The sequence below is a fragment of the Hippopotamus amphibius genome, chromosome 6 (assembly GCF_030028045.1).
Source record: "Hippopotamus amphibius kiboko isolate mHipAmp2 chromosome 6, mHipAmp2.hap2, whole genome shotgun sequence".
NCBI classification, from domain to species: Eukaryota; Metazoa; Chordata; class Mammalia; order Artiodactyla; family Hippopotamidae; genus Hippopotamus; species Hippopotamus amphibius.
This window is the reverse complement of record NC_080191.1, coordinates 148,637,407-148,657,002: the sequence shown is the minus strand read 5'-3', so window position 1 is coordinate 148,657,002 and position 19,596 is coordinate 148,637,407. Positions and strand designations below refer to the sequence as shown.

General features: G+C 37.5%; 1 protein-coding gene across 9 annotated transcripts in view; it reads right to left on the bottom strand.

Annotated features, from left to right (window-relative positions):
- Positions 1-19,596, bottom strand: part of FNDC3B (fibronectin type III domain containing 3B) — a 324,758-nt gene that overhangs the window by 144,118 nt on the left and 161,044 nt on the right. For all 9 annotated transcript variants that reach the window (XM_057738341.1, XM_057738351.1, XM_057738346.1 and 6 more), the window contains exon 4: positions 11,178-11,254. In XM_057738341.1, coding sequence (XP_057594324.1) covers positions 11,178-11,254 — 77 coding nt within the window. The remainder of the gene's footprint in view (positions 1-11,177; positions 11,255-19,596) is intronic.

The following is a 19,596-nucleotide window of genomic DNA, read 5'->3' as shown; positions in this document are numbered from 1 at the left end:
TACTTTCCCTAACCCAATCCCCATTTTGCTGCCATGGATGAAACCCCTACCACCATCACCAAGTACTTTAAAAGAAAGCAAAAACTGGGATAAAGGAATATTCAAAGGGCAACCAAAGAGTTACAGGAGCCAAGTAGTGATTCGATTTTATAGATGAAGTTAAATTACTTAAAAACGTGGCAGAATTCAATGTATTTCCCAAATCTCCTGACTTACTTTTCTGTCTTTTCAAACTTAATAATTACAACTGTGGTTGAAAACATCAAGTGTTACTCCTCAATCTCATTCCTCTTTACATCTGTTATAGCCCAACACTGATGAAATACTATCTGCTCTTTCCAATGCTCCGTTATCATGAATGTTCTGAGACAATAAACCCTCTAGGTTTAGGCCTAGCTCCTTCTGCCACGAAGCGTGGTTATTTTTGTAGCAGAATGGAAAAATGAATAATTGGTGATGTTTCTAGGTTTCTAAAAGCCTTTTATATAATATCAAAGGATTATTGTGCAGGGTAGTTGCAGACTGATAATCGATATCCTCTCTGAATCAAGAATAAGAAAGCTCCTTGAAAATTCCAGTTACTTTTCTGAAACAGGTCTTGCCAATGGTTAAGTAAGCATAATTTCATATGCTTCCTAGGTAACCAAACTTAAGGTTTTAGGTAATAAGGTGATTCATGAATGAATAAAAATTCCCCAAACATTTTACCCACACACTCATTTATATCTAGAAACCTTAAGTTTTCCATTGATGCATAATTTTTAATGCACGTGTGAACTTCAGGCAATGGCTAAGGTAATAGATAGACAGGGGAATGGTTAGATCCAGATGACGAATCTGAGGTTGCTGTATAGAGGAATCACAAGTTGAAGGTATTGATACGGCACTTGTCTTCAGTATTTTGGAGCATGTATCTTACAGACAGGCTTCTCCAGAGGTGACCACTAGAAGAAGATACCCTCATAAACGGCAAGCCTCACTCTGATGGCTTTACATGTACCAACACTTTAACACACAGGAAAACTACTCACACTAACAGAAATCTTTAATCTGCAAAAAGAAGCACAACTAGGGCACACAGAAATGAAACCAACTTTTAGCACTTCACTAAACTGATGGGGCTCGTTCCAGGTGACTGCACAGTGATTTGTAACTAAAACCACTGAGGGCTGGAGAGGAGGACAGAAACAAGTACATCTTCTGTGATATCTCTTTTAATCTAACAACTTCAATACAGTATGTAATGTTATAGTTGAGGAGACATAGGCGGTAACTGATTAAGCCCTTCCAAATTAAGAAGGAAGCCCAGCAAGGTTTGAGACACATCTATGAACCACAGAACTAGGGCTGGGTCCTCAGCTGGTGCCAGCTCCGTCTTACCAAACCTGGACTACGCAAGCTTGAGGGGCAGCTGCCCCCAACTTGAGGGCTAGAGAGGACTGTTTACAGACAACTAAGCAACTTTATAATGTATAAAGTGCTTGGCACATAACTCGCATAATACTCAGAAGATCCTCTTACATAGGCAGCATCACAGTCCTAAATTCTAGATTACGAATCTTCAGAAGCAATTAAGTAATTAACCTAAGGCCAGCTAAGTGGGTGACAAGATTCATACCCAAGTGCTCTGACTGCAAATGCGGTGCCTTTTCTACCATATTTTACTGTCTACTGCCAACCTAAATACCAAGAAGAACCACATTTTGAAGATCAAAAATCAAATCTAAGATTCCCCAGTATCTGCACAGCACATAAGAACACTGGACAAGTGAGAAGAGTTACATCCATAGAATTTCAATGACTAAAATGGACCAAACAATTATTTCAGACTAGATGGAAGTGTTATTCTAAGGAACAGAATATTTGATAGAAGATAAACAGTAAGTAGCAATCTGATGGTTTAATTTGTGCCAAACTGAGCTGCCTTTAAGATACTAATAATAAACAACAAGGTCCTACTGTATAGCACAGGGAATTATATTCAATATCCTGAGATAAACCATAATGGAAAAGAATATTAAAATATGTATATACATTTGTGTGTGTGTATAACTGAATCACTTCACTGTACAACAGAAATTAACACAACACTGCAAATCAACTATACTTCAATTTTAAAAAAAGATATTAATAAAGCTAACAACAGCAGGAATCTACGGGAATAACTGTTCCTGTTCCTCCAGCACCTCTCCATTGACCAGCACAGGAGACACAGCCAATCACATGTTTTCAGTCCTGCTTCTCAGACACACTTGCATCCATAGAAACACAGGCAGGTTGTTCTAGATTGTGTCTATGACTTTCACATTTTACACTTAAAAATGCTGCATCAGTCTGGCAGTGGGTTCCATGGCACAAGAAAGGATTAAGAATCTGTGTTGCTGATAATCAGATATCTACCACAAAGCAAAACAACTATATTATACATCTGACGAGTTTCAAAGAGTATGTAGGAAAACAACCACCTAACCTTGGTTAAGTTTTGTGCCCAAAGGTTGGGCAAAGGTGATTTTCTAAGAAAAGTTGTTACATACGACAAATGTGGGTTACTAATTTAGAAAGACAGACTACAATAATTGTGTAATAAAATCAAATCTAATGTAATGTGAATAATCCTTAGTAATGATTTGGAAGTCATTTCTAGATGTGGCATCTTCTCAATATTATTATCATGAAAATCAGCTATCAAATCAACTATCATTTTTCTAAAGAAGTGAAGAACAGCATTCCAGTCAACAGGAAAAAAAAAAAGTATGCCCCACTGTTTTGGTGATGATTGCTTATGGAAATTTACTTCTATTCTCCCTTGGCCTCCTTCTTAAGGAGCAGTATGAACAGTAGAGAACCACCTGATTTTAGATTAGAAAAGAACCTCAGAGATCCGCAAACACTTTTCTTTGCCATCCTCCCTCCACAAGATAAAAATGACTCCAAAAGTCAGCCAGTTTTTGATAAATGCCTAGTGTGTGCTTGACACTTTTCAAGGGACTGGAGATACAATGATGAAGATACATAGGGTCCCTGGTCTTGTGGAGCTTAAATGCTAAAAGGAAGGAAAACCAATAATGATCAAGTAAACAAACAAGCGAAACACCCAAATAAATTATTTAAAAATATTCCCAAAATCACAAAGGCAGCTGGATGCAGAGCCCCAGCTGGGCTCATATTTCATCTCAATAATACTGTGTTATATTAGGTCACAATGCCAGGATATCAGAAATAAAGGAAAGAAATCCAAAAGAAAATGCAGAACAGGGAGACAGAGGACTCAGAAGACACTTGCACAGTGCTTTGAGGGGAGGGTACATCCTTGGTACATCTCTTCAGTTTGGCATTGCCAACCTTGTCTGTAATCACTCTCAGACAAAATAAGCCATAAAACGAAAAACAAAGTTACTGTAAATCCGCTGATGATAGAAAACTAAAACAGAATGGATACTTAAGTCCTGTGCTCTTTTCCACAGAAACTCCCAACACCCATGCACACACTGTTCACTGTGAACCATTTTCCTAACTTCCTCTAGAAAAGTCAATTCTTCCAAAGGATTTTAAGTCTTGACAGAGATACCAATTTTCTTACTATTGGCCACCAAATGGGTCTGATTCTCAGTCTGCCCAGGCACAGGGCAATGCCCCATGTTCCTTCCTGCTCAGCATTTTTACAAGGCTGAAGGTGAAACGCAGCATTCATTTAATACCAGGCTGTAATTACCGAAGGGAGGCAGTTGAGGCTAATGTTTACAGCTCAGCCGACGTGGCTGAACAAAATGGAGAAGAGCATTCACAGCTTCCACCTAACAGGCCCCACTGCTTCTCCACGAGGCTCTGATTTCTGGCCAGCTCTTCAAACAAGCCTCACAGCACAATGACCAACCAAACCAAAATTTAAATGCATTTTTAAATAGATTTCTCCTCTCTCTTCATCAAGAGAAATGGAACGTATATAATTTCAACAGGTATTTACCCATTAACTAATCCCCAAAACAACAGAACTGGGTAAAGTGTGTACTTCTACTATAACAACAGAAACACTTACTTTGACTACTCTTTGAAGTTTTTAGGTTATATTAATTAATCTGGAAAAAGAAGAGTGGTTTCTCAAATGATGGAACATTACCTTGGATCTTTCACTTTTTCTCTTCATATGCTTTTTAAATTTAAGGGTCTACATGAAACTTTTTCCTGTAACTTTTGAAAATGTTTCATAAATTACTATGGAAGCATGGAAAATAAAACTCAAGGCATCTGCTTAAGAAATTTTTATATATAAATTCTTCAAAAGTTAATGACGAGGTTAAAAAAATTTAAGAAAAGCCAGGGCTAGTATACAATGAAGGGGAAAATTTGCTTCATGTGGCGTGATCTCAGTGTGTATTGAGGAAGGCAAATTCTGCCAAATTTTCACTGAAATTGTTCTAACAGGCTTCTTCATTCTAATCGCTACCACTTAGTGAATGCCCAATGTAGGCTACACACCTTACACAGCACTTCTCTTAATTCCTCCCTCCACCACATCAGGCAGGCATTCGCCTATGTGGCAAAAGAACTTGTAAAAGTTACACGGGAAGTAGCCATGGTGGAATACAAAGGCAGGCCTCTTCAAGTAATGTCCACGTTCTTCCCAGTTCGCCCTGTTTTCCCATAGATTCAACCCTAATTATACTAACAAATGCTTTTACATATTGGAAATAATGGTGATGAGTGTGATAAGACTAAATTCCCTCTCACCTAAATCCACTTTATCACAGGTGGGAAAAAAAAAAAAAAGAAAAAAACACAGCTTGGATTTTCTCACAAGTTGAAAAGGTCAGATCACATTTCCCTCAAACCTCCCCCAGTCTCCCACCGAAAAAGTAAAGCTCAAAACACACACACACTACAACACAGCAAAGCCTACTACCTCAGATAAGATTCACTGTTCTCCTGCAGTAGTTCACACTATCTCTAATGCCCGCAGGGTCAGTCTTTCTCAACCTAAGAAAACACAGGCTGTGCTGTTGACTGTGTGTCAGAGCAGAGCTGTCTCTTCAACTCCAAATGTCTGTCTTTCTATAAGATCATCTGCTCATTACTGACCTCAGTATTTTGTCAATTTGATCAAGTTTATCAATTTATCTTTAAAGCACTTTTAGCTACAGAAGTATGGAATGAATGCTACAAGAATTTCTCCATTGACTCAGTTTAGAGTGACTACTGTAATGTCTTTTATCATTTACTTGCCTCCCTCTTCAGTTTTCTTACAATAAGGGATCACCACATACGTGAGTGGCTGGTTTATTAGTACTGGAGATGCACGAGTAGACACACCACACATCCACGCTCACACTGTCAAAAAGTGATGCAACATGAAGCAAATACAGTTAATCTTTGAACAAGGTGGGCATTAGGAGCACCGACCCTCCTCACAGTTAAAAGTCCACAAATAACTTACAATCAGCTCTCCTTATCTGTGGTCCCTCACCCATGGAGTCAACCACCCATGGATCACATAGTACTGAATATTTAGTACTGAAAAAAATCCACACATTAGTTGGACCTGCACAGTTCCAACTCATGTTGTGCAAGGGTCAACTGTACATCCAACAAGGTAGGCTCTGTCACTGACTTTGAGATCACATCATAGTGGGGAAAAGGTCAGTAGGTCCAGAAATGCTTAGGTTGCAATCCTAGTTCAACTCAGGGCCTTAGCTTCCTTATATGTAAAATTAGGATGGTAAAAACCAGAGACATAAATAAAGCATTTAGCAGAGTACACAGCATACACCATAGTTATTACCACCATCAACACAGGCACCAAGACAGGCGAGGCCATTTTACCAGGCTGTGCCATTGTTTGCTCATTAACAATCAGGACTAGTCACTATCTTTCCCTCCCCTATCTTTTGTAACAGTTTTATTGAGATATAATTTACATAACACAAAATCCATTCTTTTAAAGTGTCTGATTCAGTTGGTTTTTAGTATAGTCAGAATTGAGTGACCATTTCCACTATTTATTTCCAGAACACTGTCATTACCCCAAAAGAATACCACACCCATAAGTAGCAACTCCCTAATACTCTCTCCCCCAGCCCCGGCCACAATGAATTTATTATCAGTGTCTATGGATTTGCCTATTCTGTACACTATATATACATGGAGTAATCCTGTGTATGGCTTTTGTGTCTGGCTTCTTTCACTTAGCATGATATTTTCAAGGTTCATCCATGCTTTAGCATGTATCAGTACTTCATTCCTTCTTATGGCTGAATACCAGTCCATTGTATGGATAGATCACATAATGTTTATCCATTCATAAGCTGATGGACATTTGGGTTGTTTCTACTCTGAGGCTATAATGAAAAATGCTGCTATGAATATTCATGTATAAACTTTTTTGTGTGTAAATATGTTTTCTTTCCTCTTGGATATTTACCTAGGAGTGGAATAGCAGTCATATGGTAACTTTATATTTAACCATTTGAGGAAATGCCACACTATCTTCCAAAGCAGCTGTACCATTTTACTTCGCCACAGGCAATGGATGATGGTTCCAACTGTTCCACATCTTTGCCAACACTTGCTATTACTTGTCTCTTTGACTAAAGCCATTGTAGTGTGTGTGAAGTATATGGCACTGTGGTTTTGATTTGCATTTCCCTGATGGTTAATGACGGTCACCATCTTTTTGTGTACTATTTGGCCATTTGTACATTGTTTTTGGAGAAATGCCTATTCTGATACTTTGCTTTTAAACTGGGTTTTTTTGCCTTTTTATTCTTGAACTGTTAAGATTTCCTTATATATTCTAGATACAAGTCCCTTCTAAAATATAAGATTTGCATATATTTTCTCCCAATCTATGAGTTCTCTTTTCATTTTGTTGATGGTGACCTTGGAAGCACAAAAAGTTTTAATTTGGATGAAGTCCAATTTACCTATTTTCTTTTGCTGCTTGTGCTTTTGGTGTCATATCTAAGAATCCATTTCCTATTCCAAGGCTACAAAATTTTACTCCTAGAGTTACACAGTTTTAGCTCTTACATCTATAATCCATTTTGAGTTAATTTTTGTATATGGTGTGAGGTAGAGATCCAACTTCATTCTTTTGCATTTGGATAACCAGTTGTCCCCGCACTATTTGTTGAAGAAACTATTCCTTCCTCTACTGAATTATCTTGGCACTCCTCTCTCTTAAATCCATATTCAGGGGGTTTCCTAGGTGACATAGTGGTTGAGAATCTACCTGCCAATGCAGGGGACACAGGTTCGATCCCTGCTCCAGGAAGATCCCACATGCCGCGGAGCAACTAAGCCCGTACACCACAACTATTGAGCCTGCGCTTTAGAGCCCGTGAGCCACAACTGTTGAGCCCACGTGCTGCAACTACTGAAGCCCACATGCCTAGAGCCCGTGCTCTGCAACGAGAGAAGCCACAGCAATGAGGAGCCCGCGCACAACAACAAAGAGTAGCCCCCACTCACCGCAGCTAAAGAAAGCCCACACACTGCAAAAAAGACCCAACACAGCCAAATAAATAAACAAACAAATAAATAAAAATTAAAGACAACAATACTTAAAATACTGACAAATGCATACAATGGCTTTTCATGTGCATGAAGCCTTAGACTGCTACCCTGCACTATTAAAAATCATAATATTTGGATGGACATTATACTCATTTAAAAAAGAAATCCATATTAAGAGCATTTCATTCCTTGCAGATATACATCACTACAATCTTGCTAATTTTCCATCTATCAGATGTTTTATTACTCTACTTGAACCTGCAAAATCTTTGAATCAAATCTATGAATCTATCCTATGTTTACTTTACTTCAGCTTGGCCAATCACTTACATTGAAAAGCAATTATCAAGTACATACTACGTACCAGCAGTATTCTAGATTCTCTAGGTATAATCCCAGCGAGGCACTAAGATTCTTGGGGATGGTTATAAAATGTATTGTCTTTCATGACAGAGAAGGGGACAAAGTACCAAAGATGCTGGGGGGTAAGGGGAAGAACAACCATCTCCGTGTTGGAGGTTCTAAAAGGGTCGTATTGAGGGGATTCATTTGAATAGAAGAATGATTGAACTATCAGACAAAGAAGGGCTCTAGAATTCTCCGAGAAGACAGAAATAGGCACAAAAGTATGTAGCTGAGAAAAGGCCAGGAGACAGAGGTTAAAGGTGGTAGCAGTGTGGGGCAACAGGTAAAGGTGACTCTCAAAAGGAGGGCAGGGTTGAATATTAAGCATCCATACACTAAAACCAGAGACCTTTAACTCTACTTCTATGCAATGTACACCCAACTCTAGATCTGAACAAGGAACCACGTGTATTTGAGGAAAAGGACTGCAGGGTTAGGGTGTAAAATTGACCTGCATAGGGACAGACTACTATTGGGCATTCTCACATATGTCTAGCCAGGAGAGAGTTTTTTTTTTTTTTTAAGTAGTTCTTTCCTCTCAAAACTGCATAACAAAAATGTATTTTGCTCCTTGACAAGTCTCCTAATTCATTTTATACTTGGTTCCACCCTTCTTTACTCCTTTGAGGTGTGTACATGGTCAGCCTTAAAGAAGATGCTGTATATCTTCAGGCTTTCAATTTTCTTCATTGTAATAATCTCTTTTACTTAGACACTCTACTGTCAAATATCATAAAAGTTATAATTCTACCAGTGAGGGTCATTTAACTCTGGACCCATCTTCTGAGCAGGGAGCCAGTCTAAACGGAGATGAATACTTGCCTTACAGACTGCTTCTTGCTCTTTTTCAATTCAGAATCCAAATTATTCCATTTTTACTATTCTTCAAATATCTCCTAGCAATTTCTGTCATAACTCTGAGTTGAGAAAGTGTTTCACTATGCTTTCATCATTAGTTTTATGAAAATTAAATTTACACCTCTGCTTTTCCTCTTTCTACTTGGATTTTCTTTCTTTCTTTCTCTCTTTCTTTCTTCTGTCCTGCATGTACTACCTTACTGCAGGTTTTTAAGTGGACATGTTTTCAACTTCATTGGGTAAATACCAAGGAGTATGACCGCTGGATCATACAGTAAGAATGTTTAGTTTTGTACTGAACTGCCAAAGTGTCTTTCAAAGTTGCTACACCATTTTTTTTGTTTGTTTTGTTTTTAATTGGAGTAAAGTTCCTTTACACCGTTGTGTCAGTTTCTGCTGTACAGCAAAGTGAATCAGCTATACGTATACATATATGGCCTCTTTTTTGGACATCCTTCTCATTTGGATCACCACAGAGCACTGAATAGAGTTCCCTGTGCTGAAGAGTAGGTTCTCATTAGTTACCTATTTTATACACAGTTCCACACGAATTTTCTAGATAAGTTTTTCAGAATCAGAAATACACCATGGTCTAAAAGTCTCTATTTTTCCTAGGAATCCTAATAAATATTTGGTAGTTAATACTCACAGCAACACCACTAGCAAGAAAAAGCACATTACAGCTTCTCTCCACTAGAATGCTCAATTTTTAACTGGTATTCCCTAAATGGACCTTTATCATAAAAGGAGGTGTTATTTCAGCTATCACAATGGTGAGAACTGTACTCTGGTTCAAGGGAATGAAATACTTCCTCAAAATAAATGAGAGTGAGACATAATGGAATTCTACATTCCTTGTTCTTTTCTGTTGACTGGTGACGTGAATGTGATCCATCATTGTGTGTCCTGGCTGGAAGGGCCTGCTCTGCACCCTTTTCTCCCTTCAGTGATCCTTATTTACAAAGACTTGTGTAAAACAAGTCATTTATTTGCAACAGGGGGGAAACAGGCCAACATTCTGGCTCTTAAAAAAAAAAAGTCAAATTGGCTCACGTAAAAGAAGTAGGGACGGAAAAAATGAAATTATAGTAGCTGCACTATGGCTTAGACAGTGAAGAAATGGATAAGTTTTTACATCAGAGAAGGATAAATCTTCTTTGATTCCTACCTGCACTTCAGCAATTTTCCTATGTAGCTGCCAATTTTTTCACCCTAGCAAAATCATTAAAAACTGAAAATTACAGATTTTTGAGCCACTTAAAAATCAGAGAGAGAGACAGAGAAAGAAAAAAAATCTGGAAGACTATGATCTAAAAAATGTCAGCACAAAGATTACTGTCTTTTGCGGGTAGTAAAATTACAAATATTTCCTTTTTTATTCTCTTCTGTTTTTACAGATTTTTTTCCAATGAATATAAGATGCCTTTATAACCAGAAAAAAAAAAAGTACAACAGCAGCAAAAAGAGAGAAAAATGGTTAGTTAGGTATTTGGGGAGGAAGTAGTGCAGGGAAAATTCATGTTGTCCTAGAAGCCAAGGAGAATAACTGAGGTATATACAGGCGTCCATGTTCCAGGCACCTTGAAGACTTTAAACCTTCGCCAGGTACAGGAGTATAACTTTAAAAAAAAAAAATCCTTTGAACGTACCTCTGAAATTGCTACTACTACTTTATTGGGGGTGCGGGGGGGGGGGGCGGTATATGTATACTGAGCGGCTTGTAGGATCTTAGTTCCCCAACCAGAGACTGAACCTACACCCTTGGCAGTGAAAGTGTGGAGTCCTAACCACTGGACCATCAGGGAATTCCCAGAACAACTTTTTAAATAGCTACTGCTTCTTTTTTTATACTTAATAATCTGATTTCAGAAAAATTTAAATACAAACAGCCAAGTTCTCACTTCATATTAAGTAATTTATCAAGCCCAAGTCATGCCACGTTACAGAGAAATGGGACTCCTATAACAGAGGGCAGACCCTATTTATGTTAACTATGTCTCCTTTGATATTTTTTTACTAATTAAGTCTACAAATTTTTTTTTCTAGTAAATTGTGGTACAGGTGAAAGGAAGTCTCTAAGGCAATAGACTCCATGAAGGAACCACCTTCAAATGGTCAAGTGTGAAACCCACCTCAGCAGAGGGTGGCCTAGTAACCCTGCTCTGTTTCCCTTCCATTGACTTTCTGGCACATCAAGTGGCAAGATTCAGGAAGGGCTGTGTGGCGACACACACACACACACACACACACAAACAAAAAAGAAAAGGAAAACAAAAACAAAAAAACCCCAAAAGTCTAGCATCATCCTAACTAAATTAACCCTGGAATAAGTTTTTTAAGCCATATATTGTTTTGGAATAATGATAGTGCCCATAGTGAGTAGATAAGTCTGTTAAATGGTTTACCTGTGAAATATAACCTGGAGGCACGTGGATGGGAGGAATGGATCCATTGGGTGACATCATGGGGACTTCAGCAGGTCCTAAAAGGGGCAATAGTAAGATATTAACAGCTGAAGAAATATACATTATTCAAAATAATCATTGGTATTTTTAAATGTTATCAAAACTGAAGAGAATCACTGTGACTATTTTCTCTTCAATAATTGGCACCTCGTGCCTTAGACCTGAGATCACAGATGAAAAGGAATTCTCCAAGCTGCATAAGTCAAGGGGGTGAGGGCGGGGAAACAGCATCTTTATAAATGTTTAATGATTCCAAAAGCCTCAAGTTCCATAAATTAAGGCTGCTCAGTTAAGAGTAGTCTAACAAAGTGGAGCAAAAAGTTTCCTTTTTTGCCTTTAAAAGAATATATGATTAACATATGCTTAAGTTAATAAATTTTTAAATGAGTTTATCTTCTCTGGTTTAAAAAGCTCCTATAGACTCTGGGTTTATAATTTTCATTTCAATTATTTTCAATAAGTTACTGTAACATGCAATTAATTTGACATAGAAGAAACTTTTAAAATACTCCAAACCAACTAAATTTGGCGACTCTTTTATAAGGCAGGGGGTAAAAATAGATCATATTTTAAAACCAGGCACTATTAGGAACACAATACCAAATTTACTGGGATTATTTCAAAGTAAAGCATTCAATTAACAAGAGGTTAGTTTCAAAATATTAAATTCAACAAATGATAATTGCATGTTTAAGGCAAACAATGAAAGGCAAGGCAATGCTCAGTTACCTAAGACATAGTTTGAGTAATATTAAATTACAAGGAAACTGATTGTCATAACATCAAAATCAACTTCTGACACCCTTCCAAAGATCCTATGAGTAAATGGTTTCCCTGGAAGTATAAGAGCCTCAGGTCACTGGTTTTCAGTTTGATAGGTGGCTCCCTATTTGGCAACCCGTGTCCCAGATGTCAATCCAAAGCTGTGTTTCTAGTCTGGGATGCGACTTTCTGGCTCCAAGTGCCCTGTGCTGTTTATTTGCTTTCTCCTAATGTGTGTTGTGCTGCCGACAATGAAAATTGCTCCGCTGTAACAAAAACCAAGAAAAATACAACGCTTTTTTTTGGCAAAAGAAGACAGACCCTGCCACCCAGTGCTGCATTTACATATAAGCACAATGCACCTTTCACCTCACAGTACAATCCAATGTTACAACTACTTCTCAGGAAAAGTGTGGAGGGACAGGGATGCTGGGGTGCCCATCAAAAGGTCTGCAAGTATAGGAAAACCAGATAAGAGACGTGCAGAAAAGCTTCAGATGCTTCAAGTAACATTCTACACAGCTAGAGCCACTTCAACTAGGGCAACTTCGTGGACAACATGCCAAAGCACTGAACTATCTGATAATCTCTAAACACGTACAAAATACCACGGTGGTTTCTCACACAGTCACACACTGGTAATCAGTTAAAGCAAAGCATGACAATGGCATAAGAATGGATAATTCCATGACCCCATTGCATTTTCAAGTATGATTCAAACTAATACACCCACCAATCACTGAAGGCACTTTCCAAATTCATCTTCCAAATCCATGTTTCTCATCAGCTTCAGTATTTTTGCCATAGCCATCAAAACATTTAGGTATTCACTAAATATTTTTATTTTAATTGATTCACTTAAAAAAAAATCGACAGACAACTATTTTACCCTCAGCCTGAGTACTATCTTTGAAATCCAAGGGTCAATGCACTCGGCTCTATAAGCAGGCATTAAGAGTGTGGCCTCAGCCTGGTTTCATTTCCCAGCTCACTGTTCACACTGGTTGTGTGACCTTGGACAATTCACTTAGCCCTTCTGTGTCTCACTTGTCAATGAGAATAACACAGGTTATTCTCTCATAGGTTTGGGCTTAAAGATTAAATTCAATAATACATGCAAAAGCATTTAGGGCAGTGCATGGCATGATCATCACTCATCAAAATGTTAGCAATCTTTACATATATGTTTTTTAATTTATAGCTTTTTGGTTTTCTCCGGTTCTTTCATTACAATTATATTTTTTTTTATTTTTTTTATTTTTTTGGGGGTACACCAGGTTCAATCAACTGTTTTTATACATACAATTATATTTTAAGCACTATTTTTTAAATAGTACATGTCCCTGTAACACAGAAAATCAACACACATACTCTTTGTACAATAGTGACTTAAAAGGCAAACGTTCCTCATCGGATAAATATCAGGTATTTCACAGTACAGAGTGTGAACAGAAATGCTACCACCTCAGGAAAGCATCACTTTTTAATCTCCAAAATGTATACCAGGCAAACAGTCTCTTAACCCCAGGCATGACCCCTAAAACTGTTAAAGTCATTTGTATAAAATGCTTTAAAGAATGTAGGACAAGTAAGTGATTTACAGCCAGAAAATGTTTTCTTCCTGGCCTTGATTTCAAAAGTAGCCAAATGACTTTAACATGCTTGTTCCCCCTTCCTCTTGTCACTTTCATCAACACCCTTTCAAAAAGCACTGCAAAGTATATAGTTATGGTTTCCGAAACTCAGCTCTGCCTTGGAATCCTAAGGTTTCTCTCCTTTCTGAAATAAACCGTTGCACCCACAGGCACTCAAGAGTTTAAAAGCTAGGAAAAAAAAATCCCTTTCACAGAGGCGGTGTGAGAAGTTACTGTCTCTCTAAATACTTACCTCCCAATCAGGGAGTTCACTGCCTCTGCTCAACTGTTTGTGTTTGAGAACCTCATGATACTATTACAATTCTTCCTTAATTAAAACACAAATTTCTCTTCTTAAACTTTTAGGGCTACTAGATTCCTTTTGATTTTTCAATCCATAATCTCATGACACACAAGATTTAAAGCGTACAGCCCTGAGAATATGGTGGAAAATGGTTTTCTTCTTGTTCAAACCACTAACACTGGATATGTGAAGGGGGGAAAAAAGTCACACAATCTCCCCAAACTTCCTTTCTGACTATATTGGGAAATCATCAATCCATTAAACTTTTTGAAAAAAATTTTTTTAAATTTCTTAAAATACCTAGAACCCGCTTTAATTAAACACTCTTGTTTAAGGTAAGTCTACACAAATACACATACACACAGATTAAATAATTTGAAAACAAACACACACCTCCAAACTACTGTCAGATTTTTTTTTTCTTTGAGAACCTAATTAAGAAGCTTAGCTAGAGACCACATAAACTCTTCCACAGACAGAGGAAAGATGTCACATGTACAACATCTAGAACTGGAACTAGAATGTTTGCTAAAAAGCCAAGTAAAAATTCCATGAAAAAAAATGTCTTGGGAAATTTGATCAATTTCAGGTTTTACGCTGTGACTTCAACAATCAAGAATGGCCACCCTCCCCTCCATTTTTCTTTAATTGAATAAGATGTGAGACAAACAAGAACTATGATCAGTTTATAGCCATTAAAAATTTTAACTGCAATATGCGAGTACATGGTCTAACATCTTAAAAGCCTGCTAGCATTTGTTAATGAATTTTCATTTACTTATAGCAAACTGTGAACTAGAAAGGTTGGAGAGCAGCTTAATTATTCAACCAACAGTAATTCGTGCAATGAACCTACAACTTTATTCTCACATCAAAGAGACTGAAGGAAAGTCCAGCGATGTTGTATTTTTAAGGCCACACATAGCTCATGGAGAGCTTCTAAGTCCCTGCCACGGCTGTAAAACCATTCTGCTTCACTCTGTGCTTCTTCCCTACTACTGGGGGTCCCTCCCACAGCCCACACATGGAGATACCCCTGGCTTGGATACTATATTCAGAATACTCACCAGTCCTGGGAGAAGAGTTAACTAGATTGACTCGGGGAGAATGTACAAATTAGGTTCAGACATCTGAAAGCAGTAGAAAATGGGAATCCAGGGTATAAATTATTATTTAAACCAGTCTCAGAAATAGACCAGCTATAAATAATTAATTATACCACAATTTTGACAGTTTGAAATGGTATTTTTATACGCTGAATACTCACCCAGTAAACAAGTAATACTCACCAAGGTAAACAAGTAGTGAATAAATAGAATGTTATTATTGTATTTGTCTATAAACTGGTACTTGTGTGTCCAAATGGCTATTTTCAACAACAGCCATTAGTAGCAAGAGATCACATTCTTAGCTTATTAACATACATCTTATTCAAAAAGGATGAAGGGGGGAAGGATGTAAGAGGACTGAGATCACAACATCACAAGATAAAAGAAAACTAGTGAGAAAAATAAAGCAAAGGCAAGACACTGATGTGATAAAATCCAATAAACCCTATTTTAAAAAAAAAAAAAAAAAAAAAAAGACCCCCGGGTCTTTCTAAGTGACCAAAGAGAATTTCTTGCTCACTAAAGTAGCCATGAGGATAAGGCCACAGATAGAAGGTAACCATATAATTATGGTGAAAGCAATTATCAGAACAAACAGTCTAAGAGTACACTTTTGCTGTTTGCTATGAGTCTAAGACTGAATACAAAGTGTAAGGTCTTCTGGCGAATCTTGTGAATGTCTAATAACGAATCTCCAGTTATTCATGGTGATTCAAGACATGTAGACAAGCTAAGAGATTACGTAGGCACTTTGGGGAACACTGAATTTTTTTTTAAGTTATTCAACACCAATTAATCCCACAAGAGAACTAAAAGGAATACAAAGATAATAAAATAAAGTACAGGTCCTAACCTGAGCTTAAACTCTAGTACAGTGGTTCTTAAACTTCAATGTGTGCCAAAATCATCCAGAGTGTTTCTGAAAATCCAGATTGCTAAACTCCACTTCCCATAGTTTCAAGAGTCAGAGGGTTGGGGGTGGGCCCTAAGAGTTAGCATTTCTAACAAGTTCTCAGGTGATAACCTCTGACTTAATGGGTTAAAAGACAATAAGCACACCCAGCAAACATCACACTCAACAATTAAGAAACTGAAAGCTTTCCCCCTAACATCAGGAACAAGACAAGGATGCCCACTTTCACCACCACTTTCAACATCGTACACAAAGTCCTAGCTGGAACAACTGGACCAAAAGAAAAAAAAAGAGAGAAAGAAGAGAAAAGAAAAAGAAAAGGCATCAAAATTGGAAAGGAAGAAGTAAAACCATATTCGCAGATGACATAATCTCAAAGATTCCATAGACAAAAAACTATTAGAGCTAAAAAACGAATTGAATAAATTTACAGGGTACAACAGCAATGCACAAGTCAATTGTGTTTCTATGTACCAGTAATGAACAATCTGAAAAGGAAATTAAGAACACAATTCTATTTATAACAGTACCCAAAAGAATACTTAGGAATAAATTTAATCAAGGGGGTCAAAGATTTATGCACTTACAAAGATTTATGCAAATACAAAACACTGCTGAAAGAAATTAAAGAAGACATAAATTAATGGAACCCAAGAACACCTAAAGGAGGACACGGAATGGAAGACAATGCTGTTAAGATGGCAATACCACTAAAAGTGATCTACTGAGTCAACGTAATCTCTACCAAAATTCCAACAGTCTTTTTGGCAGAAATGGAAAAGCCAATCCTCAAATTCATACGAAATTGTAAGAGGCCCCAAACAGACAAAAAGAATCAACTTGGACCCCCACCTGACATCGTATATAAAACTTAACTCATCACAGGCCTAAGCATAAAAGCTAAAACCACAAAACTCTTAGAAGAAAACATGGGTATATTTTCATGACGCTGCATTTGGCAGTGGATTCTCAGATGTGACACCAAAATAGCAAGCAACAAAAGAAAAAAATTAAGTGGACTTCATAAAAATTAAAAACTTTTGTGCAAAGGACATTATTTACAAAGTGAAAAGACATCTCCCCACTTATAAAATGGTGGGAAAATATTTACAAATTCTGTATCTGATAAGGAATTAGTATCCCAAATATATAAATAATTCTCACAAGTCAACAAAAAGACAAACAACCCAATATTTAAAATGGGTAAATGGCTTAAGTAGACGTTTCACCAAAGAAGATACACAAATAGCCAACAAACATATGAGAAGATGCTCTCATCATTAGTCATTAGGGAAACACAAATCAAAACCACAATGAGGTCCACTTCACACCCCCTACAATGGCTATTCTCAGAAAAATGGAAAAGAAGTGTTGGTAAGGAAGTGGACAAACTGGAACCCTTGCACAACTGCTAGTACAACTGCTTGTACAATTCCTGGTACAGCTGCTGTGGAAAATAGTTTGGCTCTTCCTCAAAAAGTTAAAACAGAAAAGTACCATATGACCCATCAATATCACTCCTAGGTATAATATACCCAGAAGGACTGAAAATTGGGACTCACACAAATACATGTACACACACATCACAATACCCAAAAGGTGCAAATAGCCAAAATGTCCATTAGAGGATGTATGGGTAAATACAATGTGACACAAGGGAATGTTACTCAGCCATAAAAAGGAATGAAGTACTGATATATGCTCCAAGGTTGAAAACATTATGCTAAATAAAATAAGCCAGGGGGCTTCCCTGGTGGCACAGTGGTTAAGAATTCACTTGCCAATGCAAGGGACACGGGTTCGAGCCCTGGTCCAGGAAGATCCAACATACTGGGGAGCAACCAAGCCCGTGTACCAAAACTACTGAGCGTAAGCTCTAGAGCCCATGAGCCACAACTACTGAGCCCACATGCCACAACTACTGAAGCCCATGTGCCTAGAACCCATGCTCCACAACAAGAGAAGCCACTGCAATGAGAAGCCCGCGCACCACAATGAAGAGCAGCCCCCGCTCGCGGCAACTAGAGAAAGCCCGTGTGCAGCAATGAAGACCCAACGCAGCAACTAACATAAATAAAATACATAAATACATTTATAAAAAAAAAAAAAAGCCAGACACAAAAGGTCACATATTATGTGATTCCATGTATATGAAATATCCAGAATAAATAAAACAATCGAGATGAATCTCAGATTTGTGGTTTCCAAGGCCTGAAGGGTGGGAGGGATTTGGGAAACAATTGCTTAACAGATACAGGGTTTCCTTTTGGGTTGATGAAAATGTTTTAGAACTAGAAAGAAGCAGTGATTGCATAATGCTGTAAATATACTAAATGCCAATGGATTAAAATAGTTAATTTTATCTAATTAATAATGTTAATGTTATATGCATTTCACCTGAATAAAAATATTTAAATGATGAGCATATAACCAAAGAACTATAAGATAGTAAAACTGGGGTTACTAATAAACTACCAAAAAGCAACTGAACATAAATCTCCTAGAGCACATCTTCATTCCTCATACATTAATTTTTGGGAGGATGCTATTTCTAGATACTGTGCTATGCAAATAAAACAGTAAGATGCATTCTATATCCTCAAAGGATTGATAGTCTAATTATGGGGGTACAAATATATGAACACACACACACAAGGATGCATTCCAGGCACTAAGTTTAGCAAGGCTTTAAATAATTATCATCCTATGGACACATTAGTAATTACAGAAATGAGCTGTTAGAAGGCCCTTAGGATTTAGTAAATGTCTCACTGTGTTACAAGTAAAGAAACTGAGGCCCAGAAGCAAACTGAGAAGCAGGCAGGTGATGGAACAACAGGGTCTAGAAGTCAGTTTTTCTGGTTTTTAGCCCAATGTGGTTTCCTTCAGGAGTAAGTTTTGTTGTTTCTTAAAATGCTGCTGTAAAGTCATTTTCTCTCAAGGTGTAATTTTCATATAGAGCCAGGCACAGATGGCACATTTCTCTGGCTCAGATATATTGGTCTCTTCAAACTATAACTACTTCTTCCCAAGGGCATCCTGCCAGAGAGGAAACAGACTGGGAAGGGCAGAATCTGAGCAGTGCAAAGAACAAAAGTCTTGGAGCTAGTGAGGCCTGGGTTTGAATGTGAGCTCTACCACTTTCTAGCATGACCTTGGGCAATCTTAAAATCTCTTAAAATCTCTCTGACTGATCAACACTTTTCTGAGCTACAAAAAAGGATGATACGAGCTAATTTCAAGGGTTGTTCTGAGGACTGGAAGTTGTAATAATTCGTATAGTGTCTGGCACAGTACCTTGTCAAATAATGGTATTTAAAAAACAACCTTAACGTTGTGCCACAAAGAAAAATACTACATGAACAAAGAGGTTAATAGAGACTAAGCATTTATCAGAGAGACAAATTAAGAATTACATGCCTTCTCAAATGAGCAAGTCAGTTGTTTTGTCCTTCACATTTTTTCCTCTAAAAATGTGCTTCTATCTTGCAGCTTTGAAATTATTCTCCTTTTAAAAATATGACACATTCAAGACATATGAATTATGATGATTAAAAAGCAAGGAAAAAATTTTTTAAAAAGGAAAAGATGGCTGCTTTCCTATAGTTACCTACTTTCCCATGCCTAATACTAGCCC